At 40.8% G+C, this 10,880-nt stretch overlaps 1 protein-coding gene across 1 annotated transcript; it reads right to left on the bottom strand.

Moving 5' to 3' along the window:
* Positions 1-1,172: 1,172 nt before the first annotated feature.
* On the bottom strand, positions 1,173-3,250 carry LOC147436321 (small ribosomal subunit protein bS6c-like). The gene is made up of 2 exons (XM_086489246.1): positions 2,719-3,250; positions 1,173-1,539 (listed from the first exon to the last, which is right to left on the bottom strand). Exons 1-2 carry the CDS (start codon positions 3,121-3,123, stop codon positions 1,294-1,296), a joined length of 651 nt encoding a protein of 216 aa, XP_086345372.1. The 5' UTR covers positions 3,124-3,250; the 3' UTR covers positions 1,173-1,293.
* Positions 3,251-10,880: the final 7,630 nt, after the last annotated feature.

Raw genomic sequence — 10,880 nt, 5'->3', positions numbered from 1 at the left:
GGCTTTGTTATCTTCGCATCCTTTGATGATTACATAGGGGCCATAATCACCACTTGGGTGGCCTCCGGTCTTGCCATCTCCAGCATGACCCTGTGCTCCAATGGAAGGAGCATATAGGACTTTTAAAGGGGCAGACCATGAACCTCTTCCAAAATTGATTTCAAACATTCAAGGTTCCCCAACCACATTCTACAATCTGCTACACCTGTCAGCCACCACACACACACACGTTCTTCTAGTAGCGCAAAGCTGAGCAGGGCAAATAATGAAATTCATCTCTTGCTTGATCTTCATAAAAGTAAAGCACATCCACTTCCATTGTCTAACCTAGCAGAAATGCATCTCCTGGTTCAGGTATCAAAGGTCAAGTTTTTTACACCCTTGGTAGTTTTCAATGATGTGGCTAACACAGACCAGTAGAATAGAAAGCCATCATTATCTTTCTCCCCAGCCCCTACCTTCATAATCTTGACAAACTACAAGATGTGAAGACCTACCATCAAGTTCAGCAACAGCACCAATTCTGTGAAAGGACTAGGTTTAGAGGAAGCACAGCTTTGAAGATACCTCAAAGACTTTCTTAATCCTCACACGTTTTCTAGTAAATTACCCTCCAAATCATCGTTGAAGGACATTAATGTCCATTCAAGGAGATTCATTAAAGGCATCTGCATTAGCATAAGTAGGCAAGCCTAACCTTTTGAGACTCTGATGACAGCATTCTTTTGGGCAAGTTCTGCTGTGTGAAAACCTAGTTCAAGGGGGGGAAAATGAAGCGAGTCACTGTAAGTTCCACTTCACCGAAGTTTGACAATATTAGGACTCACAAACATGACAAACCAAACTTGCACAGAACCCATCTTAAAGCCATTCAAAATGCAAGTGAAGAACCAAAGGACGAAGACTTTCCCATTGATAAAATCTAATGTAGGAAAAAGGAAAAGGCAATTATCTTGTAGACCAACGGAACCAGTGGTAAAAAACCAACTGATGACAAGTGTTCCAACCATGCTGTCTCTCTCTCATCAAAAATTCTGACCCACTCTTGCAACACCACCAAGTATAGTTGTTTCTTTCCGGTTTCTACTTTGGTCGAGACAGGTCATAGACCCTTCCATTGAACTCCTGTACTTCCCTGAGATTCCAGAATATTCCCCAAATGCAAGCCAGTAGAAACATAATTGCAAATTGTTCCACAGCAAGCTTTGATTGCTTTACAGTAAAATTCAGTTGCAGGTACTACATGGATCAAAGCCACTGCACTTTACACAAAACTCGTATTAACGAGTTCTTTCAAGTTGATGGACGAGGAGGTTTGACCTTGAACGTAGAGCTTCGAATTACGTCATCATCAGCCCTGAATTTCTTCTCTAGGTCAGAGACTGACTGGGGCTTGGTGCAGTATGTAAAGAGAAAAAAGACCCCATCCAGGTATCTATTGTTAATTCCTTGCATATCTTTGCGCCTGATGTTGTAAGTCAAAGGCATCATTCCCCGATTGAACATTTCGACTCCCATACCACCACCAGCAATGATAGCCTGCATTTATAAACATGTAGTCACATCATTTATGTAGACTAACCATGAACGCAACTGACTGCAAACTTATTCTAGAGTAGAGTTCAGTAGGGAAAAAACCAGAGGATCAGTATACTCAATTACAAAAACCATAATATCCAATGATTTTTTAATAGATAAGTAAATTGATTTTATCTCCAACAACAGACCATGAACCAATATAATCAGATTCATATTCCAACAGAAGACCATGAACCAAAACAAAATAATCATCGGACAACTACATGCAGCTGAAGCACTGCCAAACTGTCATATGATAGGTCCGCCCGGGAAACTGCTACAGACACATCAAACCAATACAAAGTTTACACCAGCCAGTCCTGGGAATGCTCTACACAAATATCATAATAGTACTATGGTGAGTTGTATAATCCATATTTGATCAGAGGCCATTCTGGTGGGATCATACACCTATAGGCTTTCGAAGGAAAAAATAAGAACTCATTGAGGATTTGTCTGAACCGTAAATCTTTTTGGATTTGAACACTTATTTTTCCCAGTTACATTGTTCATCCCCAGGTAATCATCAAAACAGAAGCCTTTTCACAAAGCTAAAATCAAACGCACTCACCTCCTCCATGTACCATGGAAAAACGAGACAAGACGTTCTTTCCCACTGGGAAAGCATATACTTCTCACTTACAAAAAATCTATCAATAAACTTTTTGGGGGGATAACCTCAATGCCCCACACTATCATCAGTCTTGAAGATAATTCATGGCGTAGTAAGATCAAGAAAGCTGCTTTATCCAATCTTTCAGCTATAGCACATATCAACTCATAAAAAGAAAAGTCTGGCTACAGTCTTCACCACAGACTGGTCTTACAAGCCAACCTAGCTGCCACCATACCGCAGCATAGCAGAGCTGGCGGCTCATTAACATAGCTTCTTGTATAATCAGAACCTCAAACAAGACAAGACACCACACACAGCCCTTCAAGATCAACTCTACTATCGATCTCAAATAGCTTGAGCTTCATCCATGACCTTGTGTAAAGCTAGTTAGCTCTCTCTCTCTCTCTCTCTCTCTCTCTCTCTCTCTCTCTCTCTCTCTCTCTCTCTCTCTCTCTCACACACACACACACACACACACACACACACAAAAACAAAAACACAGAATTCACAGCGAGAATAACTACCTCCTCATAACGCTGGGTGAGCTCAAGCCGCTGCTCCTCAGTGATGTCAGGACGCAGGATGGCCATTGTCTCGTACCGGCAGAGGCCAGGGGGGCATTCCACAGCAGGCTTGGGCTCCTGGGGGGCAATGACATCAGTGAGGCTACCGAAGAGGCTCGAAGCGAAATTGTCGTCGGAAGAGGAACCAACACGAGGAGAAAGAAGCAAGTCCTGGATGGACGAAGAAGTTGTCGCCGCCATAGCCACACACGTACCATAGTAACCTCTACTGCAACAAGAGGCGGAAAGAGCGGACGGCTGCAAATGCAGGAAGGAGAGTGATGGCGAGCACGCCCGAGCGTATGATGATAGGTGGGAGCTGGATGAAGGCGCGTAAGGCGATGGCGGTCTCGTCAAGGTCGCCATGACCGCAATCGCAAATGAACCTCAAGGAGAGACACCCCCACACACACAAACGCACACACAACACGAGCGAGCACACCGGCAGGCAGACACGAACATACACAGCTTGAGCTTCTTCTTTGCGGCTCAAACAGGTTCAGCAATTGGGTTGGATAAGATGGATGTAGGTACCAGTGTGGCCGGCCACGAAGGTGGGAAATGACCAATTTCTGATTTGTGTAGCACATGGTGCCACATAGGCCCTTAAGGAAGTACATGATGTTTCTTCTACTAGTAAGGCCGGCCGCCTTCGGCGGCCTCCCTCTCTTTCTCTCTCCCTCTTTATCGCATGTCCAAGAGCCACTCTTATTTTTGGAATTTGAAATTTAGCCTTCATCTCGCAGCTTGCGCCACATGTAAAGGGGACTCCCTTCCGCCATATTATGTTAGTTTAGATTAGGGCTCCCGATCGAGACAAAAGCTTTACATGATGGGGTGCAGCCTTGATACCCATACCTCTCTCCACTTCTCCACTATGGGTTGGTCAAAGTCCCATTGTCCAATATAACCTTAGGGCAGGTTCAGGCTGCCGCATGCATGGAGTGATGATTTCCAAACCATGTCCAGAACCCCATAGTTCACACAGCGCGGACGAAACTGTAAAATGTAACTACAAATAGGCCAACATCCAATCGAGCTTGGCGTGATGGCTAGATCGTGAGCATCCTTAGAGACATGTCTCGAGATCAAGGCTTGGCCGTATTTCATGCTACAAAATTGCACGGCCATGTGGATGTCCAAGGGGTTGAAGTAGCCCGCTTTTGCGTGGGTCTGAAAGAAGGCTTCACTTTTTCTCAATGAATCCCTTTTAGCCCCATCGGCAAGCTCCTCTAAGCGACAAGTCATGAGATCAACGCTTCATCGTATTTCATGCTGAAAAAGTGCGCAGACATGTGGATGTTCGGGGGGGGTGAAGCCACCTGCTTTTGCACTGGTCCGGAAGAAGGCTTCACTTTTTCTCTATAGGTGCTCTCACAAGACTTCCACACGATGAGTTTCGTACTCACTTTCACCAAATGAAGGTAGGACGAGGAGAAGTGAAGGAAGTTTATGCCGTTGCAAAACTTTTGCAAATTGGCAAAAGTTTGGAAAGTTAGGCGTACTATGAAAAGTGGATGAGAAGGTCAAGTAGCAATATCATTTGAGTTCTCAAATTCATCGTGTGGAAGCGCTCTCATTGATAGGGAAAGGACTGCTTATTAGGATGTGGTTACACAAAGCATAACTCAATAAGATGTTATTGATGCAACTATGCCAAAATCAACATGGTTACAAAAGGCCTTGCATAGTTTCATATAAGACAAATAGTTGGTGTTAGTTGGTGCATAGTGTGACCATGCATGAGGCACAATAATTTCAAATAGGAATTAATAACTATGCATCAAGTGACCACTGCCTTAGGTCTCCCAAGCCTTAGGTCTCCCAAGCATAGCTTTCGTCACTTCTTCCTAATCAGCACACTAACATTAATGATTGGTATCGATAATTGGGGATAGTGTGCAAATCTTTTGGCATGTGCAATCTTGCTTTGAATGGCTATGCTTGTTCAAGAAAGACACATAGCATTGGGCACCTATTGCAAAGTAGAAGTTCACAAAGCTGATTTTGCCCAACTTGTATGGGGCAAAAAATGGTTCTCACAACATAATTGCATCATCAAAAAGGTGGAAAAGGACATTACATCCCCTAAGCTCACACTATAGGAACGTGTCTCACAAACATCTCTTTCAGTTTCATACTTTGGCTTGTTATAATTCAATGATTGGGAGGTAGATTGCTCATGAATGTCATCATATACATATTTATTCATATAAATGTGTGTTTAGGTATATGGGAGTGTATGTATATACATATATGTTGTATTAATGCCCAAAATTTGAATTTATGGAAATTGTGAATAATTAAACAGATTGATTAATCAATCGAATAAGTTGCAAAATTCACAAACGATTGCTACATCAATCACGCAGATACACATGCAGGTCGTCCAACCTTGAAATTTATTTTGATCACTCTAAAACATCTTTAAATCAAATTGACTTTTTATAACCTTCAAAGTAGTTTTAAACTTACCAAAGATTAAATTTGGTGACATTACCCGTCCTTAAATCATATTTCTCCTCGATTATGAATGTATGAAGGGAGAAAGGTTACATATTGCATTGGGATCCACTTATTGCACTATGCATCATTCCAAAGTAGTTTCCTACTTGGTGATTAGGAGAACATGTCTGCCGCAAGCGTGTCATTTTAAAACAAATAGCCATACACCATTCCACACTAGTATCCTACAGAATCAATTGTGTGAGAAGTAAAGACTTGCCACAAGTGTGAAAACATTGTAAGCATACCAATATTATTGTATAGAATGAAGACAACAAACAAATAAAGGAAAAAAAATCGACTTCATTAAGCATTTTTATGCATCAATCTTTGGTAGAGAGAGTCATAAGTTAAGGCTCAAATTTTTGTCATAAAAAAAGTAATTCTATAGTATGAGTGGTTGTTGCGATTCCACAAAGCCCTGCATGCATAGGAGCATGTGACTCTTGCATTACTTTCTTGCATAGAGCTTGAGTGGCATGTAGTCTATTGCCATAGAGAAGCAATCCTTCTTTTCATGTATTTTTGTATCTTCCCATTGATCTATGCCACGACATAACGTCAATATAATGTGGATTTGTAGCATATTCATCTGTCATATTGATAAGATCACTGTGATGTGCTATAGATAAAGCATTAACCTTATGTCTACAAAAAAAGTGTATTTCCTACTTGATTGTGCTTTCCAAGAATGTAAGCAATATTAAAATGAAATTGTGAGTCCACTTCTCTTTTTTATCGGATCACTTTGTCAAAGTTGTGAGATACTTGATACTTTGATGGTCTGTTCTCATGATAAATGGGGTACCCAAAAGATAATTCTTTCACAAGCTCAGAGCATGCATTACTGCAAGAACTTGCTCATCTTTATGACGGTGGCAACTCGCATAGTCTATAACATGGAAATCTTGCAATAGGATAGCTCCTTAAAAATCTTCGCATCAATTATAATGAGATTAATAGTACTAGAAGGGGTTGAGAGATAAGCCTCTGTTTAAGAGTCATAAAAGCTTCTTGCTCTCTCTATGTCCATTGATAATTAATTTTCTTCTTGGCTAAATCATGTAATTGCACAAATAGTGCAGAAAAAATCTATATGAATTTTCGAATTAAACTTGGAAGATCCTAGAGATTTTTTGGGTTAGGCCTTGATCTCCTCTATCACTTTGATATTTTTTGGATACATTCTTAAAAATTATATAACTAAAATATTGTATCTCTTGCAAGATGAATTTACTTTTCTTACCATTGAGGTGGAGCTTATAATCATGCAATTCTTAAAAAATTGCTCTTAAGTGATTGTTGTTCTTATCAAGAGTTTTATAGTAGATAATAATAGCATCAAAAAAGACTCATGTGTAAGACCTAGGCTTACAAAATAGTCTATCCATTATCATGTTAAATGTAGCCAGTGTGTTAGTGAGTCTAAAAGGCATCATTAGATATACATATAAACCAAAAGTGGTTCTAAAAATGCAGCTTTACAAAAATATTTTGGCACTATTTAAATTTTGTGATAACGACTTTTAGGTCAATTGTACTAAAGTAGGATGAGTCTTGTAGTTTGTCAAACAAATCCTCAATCCTTGGCATCAAAAAACTATTCTTAGCTATGACTTTGTTTAGTGCACAATAGTCAACGCTGACATGCATGTAAACATAAGTGATCCTAACAAAACATCTTCATGCTTCAAAGATGTAGGAGTCCTCTTTATCAACATACCTTGGACATGAATTCAGAGTTTTCCAATTAGAGGAGTAACTTGAGCTTCTTGTCCCTCAAAATATCCATTTGCATCTTTGGAGGGATCCATTGCAGAAGATTGGATGCCCAACTTGATAGCCATATCTCCAAAGAGGAAATTATGAGTAGATCTAGGCTCAAAGAGCACAAAGAAGGCACCTTGATCCCGAATTTTTTCTCAAGCATAGCATAGTGGAACTCCTCCTGGACATGAGCTATTCTATGGAGGAGCTTGAGTAGCTTGTGGGTTGCCCTTTAGGCTGCTTTATGAGGGCATGCACGATAGCTATGACTAGATTTCTCACATCTGAAACATTTACTTCTTTCTTATATCTCTCAAGTTTCTCGGGAGGGAGCTTGCTAACACTTTTGTAGACTCCCTTTTCTTTCTTGTTGTTGTTGTTTTGGTTCTTGCCTTTAGAATCTGGGTGGACGTTTCTCCTCCTTAAGGCTTGTCTCCCTTCTCATGACACTTATGAGCATTTTTTCCAAAAGGAGGAAAGATCCTTGAAGCAGTCATAGTGCTACAAATGATTTTTTATATGGCCTTTGGCCTCTGTGCATTGACATATACTTGAATATCGGCCTACACAAAATTACTGGTTTTGCTCAAAGAAATCTATTGTTTTGAAGACAATGGCTTTGAAATGTACATCCCAAAACTTGTCCACAAGCTCTTGAATAATTTCTCCTCTTTCTAGATTGAGGCTTCTCCAAGCAATGAGAATGTCATCCTTTGCTTTCTTAGTGAGAAATCATGCCATGATAGCAGCTCTACACTACTTCCAAGTCATTGGTACCACTCCTTGAGCTTTGAGGCTAGCTTACCACTGCAGATCAATCTTTTGGAGGTACATAGCTACATGGTGTAGCTTGGATCGCTCCATGAAATTATCTCCACCAAAAGAAGCATCAAATTGTTGAAGGAAATTTAATACCTTGTCCGTATCACCATAACTTACATCAAAAGAGAGAAAAGTTATGATGTTATCTCATCGTTTGAATTTTTACATTCACCACACTCTCTTCCATGAAGGATGGATGCACTGATGTCCTCTCTTCCTCTTGCCTTTTGAGACATAACGCTCTCATTCAAGAGACGAGTTTTTCCATGAGTCAGAGGAAGAAGAGGATAAAGGTAGTGTCCCCCATCTTCAATTCTTGGATGATATTCTATGGTCTCTCGACTACTAGAGAGAAGAAGAAAATTTTGGAATGGGACTAAGATGTTTATTAGCCTATGAACTTTGAGAATAGCAGAATTAGAGTGAAAATTTTTGTGAAACTACTTTAACAACATAGAGGGGGAATTTAACTAGCGGTAGCAACATAACCATAATACTTAATTAACTTGACATGAACAATACTTTTGCAAGAGAGAGAGAGAGAGTTTAGAGAACATGACAATAGTTGAGGGCCGGATTTATGTGGAGCCGGTCCCCCCTCCAATAGGCTTTTGTATTATAGATTCTCTCATCAAGAGAGACTTGGTACAATACAATCTTTATGTTCCTTGTGACCTAGTGATGCAATGAAGATGGAAAGCTTCATGCTTCACGAGCATAACATAGACTTTGTAAAAAGAATTAATCATCCCGGTCTCAGCCCCAAGGTCTCAAACACCTTCAAAGGTGGAGAGACCTAGCAGGGAGTGAGGGTAGGGAAGAGGAAGAAGAAACATTCATAGAAGAAAGAAATAGTTCCTCACACTCTTCTTGCTTAGCATACATAATAGCATAGTAATGAAGATAGAGAAGATGGCAAGCTTAAGCATTGGAGCATGGCTCTTGGTTGGATTTTCATTCCATAGCCAAGAGTGTTGGTGTAGGCTCTCAACTTCTCTACAAGCTTGGAGAAGGAGAAGGAGCTCTTGCACTTTGCACCTCCACAATGAGTGTGTGTGTGTGTGGGCGGGGGGGGAGAGTATTCCCCCCAAGCTATCCCCCTCCTTGGTCTACCCCCTCTTCTAGCTCAATCATAGAAGCTCATTGGACCCTTGCAAGCCTGGCCAATCACATGCAGAGTGCATATCAAGCAAGCATGCTAGCCTTGGGACAAGTGTCCCCCTTTACCCTTTGAGGGAGAGGACTTGATAAATACATAAACAATTAATTAAATTAACTAAATTATCATTGGACCCCTTGGGAGGCCAACCAATAGGCTTTAGGCACACTATGAGGGCAACATGAAGAGGAGCTTGCCATGTGTCCTTGTTGCCTCCTTGGTCTAGGTTTGACTTGTGTGAGGGTGTGTGTGTTCTCTCTCATGCCCTACATGTAGGGCTCGCCCCCTCCTTGTAGGGATCCTTGTTGACCTTTTGACACCTCAAGCCCCTCACCCTTGGGCCCCGTTTCCACCACAAGCTTGGTCCTTAAGCCGCTCAAGCTTGGGCCGGGTTCCCACCTCAAGTACAACCCTAGCATCTCAAGCACGACAAGCACCTCAAGCATCTCAGTCATCAAGCATCCCAAGCACCTCAAGCATCTCAGTCATCAAGCACCTCAAGCATCTCAGACATCAAGCATGACAAGCACCTCAAGCTTGGGCCGGGTTCCCACCTCTAGCACAACCCTAGATTACCTAAGGTCCAAGGCTTTTTACACTAACTATTGGAGGTTTTTAACAAAGCTAACCCTAAGGTATTTTAAGCTCCATTAGCATTGCTCTTTGATAGACCATCTCCCATTTGGACCCATTACCTTTGGTCCCGTGCTGCGATGCATCCAAAGCACATATGTATATTCTAACTCTTGTTCCCGTTTATTCTCTCACATCAAGTGATCAGTTTAATATGAGAAAATCATTTGGTTATAGTTAGATATTAGATATTATGACATTACCTCTCCCTTGAAATCATAGTTGTCCTCGACTATGAGGTAGAAGAGATAAAGTTTTAGTCATTAGTGATGTTTCTTATCGGGTAGAGGATCCCTTTTTACCCTACGACATCATTCCAAAATGGATGACTAATCCATTTGTCGGTGCTTGGGAGATATTGCTGCCGCAAGCATGTCTGCTCTTTAGTCCATTTCATTCTCCCAAAGTACAGTGACAAATTCTACTCGGTGTTTGAGAGACGTCATCATCACAAACATGATTCTAAGCATGCATACTATTTAAATTTGTGCACAATAAAAAGAGAATTAGTCTTATAAGAAAAAAACATAACATGTACATTTGCTTACTCTAATGTACCATTGTAAGCATTGACAAAGTTCATCCTATCCTTAAGCTGAGTTTCTTGCATCCATCTAGCATCTTAAAAAGGATAACTTTTGAACTTAAATAAGATACCGTCGGATAATCTTACCATGTCTTAGTACCTTGTCTTCATGCCGTAGTACCATGCCGAAGGATAGCTTCGGGTTGTAGCACCTCTTCTTGGTCTTCGATTTCGGGAGGGTCTTCAATAATTGGTTCACTTGAAGGCTCTCCTTTGTAGGGTTTAAGTAGTCTCACATGAAAATCATTGTGTATGAGCCAATGGTTGGGTAGCTTAAGTTGATAAACCATCTCATTGATTGGATTAAGGATTTGAAAAGGACCATAGTATCTTTTTGCTAGTTTAGCATAATACTTTTGATGGCCTGTAGGATTTTTGCCCGTCGTTTGCCTCAATCGAGCCTTGGGAAACTTAAGTAAGACCCAATCATTTTCTTTAAACGTTAAGGCACTTATGTGCTTGTCAGCATCAGCCTTTTGCCTTTGTTGAGAGATGGATATAGTCTCCTTAATCTTTTGGAAAGATTCTTGTAGGTCACGTCTATACTCATCAACAGCAGCAAAGATCTTCCCATGTACTTTAAGTAGCAAGGGACCTTTAGGTCTTCCCTCAATGATTTCAAAATGTGCTTTTACCATAGAAGTATGGATA

Source organism: Adiantum capillus-veneris, chromosome 18, assembly GCF_014529385.1.
Source record: "Adiantum capillus-veneris isolate H3 chromosome 18, ASM1452938v2, whole genome shotgun sequence".
Taxonomy (NCBI): domain Eukaryota; kingdom Viridiplantae; phylum Streptophyta; class Polypodiopsida; order Polypodiales; family Pteridaceae; genus Adiantum; species Adiantum capillus-veneris.
This window is presented reverse-complemented; position numbering and strand designations above follow the sequence as displayed.

Coding starts and splice junctions, on each gene's coding strand:
- LOC147436321 (XM_086489246.1), bottom strand. CDS start 3,123: ATGGCGACCTTGACGAGACCGCCATCGCCTTACGCGCCTTCATCCAGC. Junction 1,540..2,718: donor TCACCCAGCGTTATGAGGAG/GTAGTTATTCTC, acceptor TTATAAATGCAG/GCTATCATTGCTGGTGGTGG.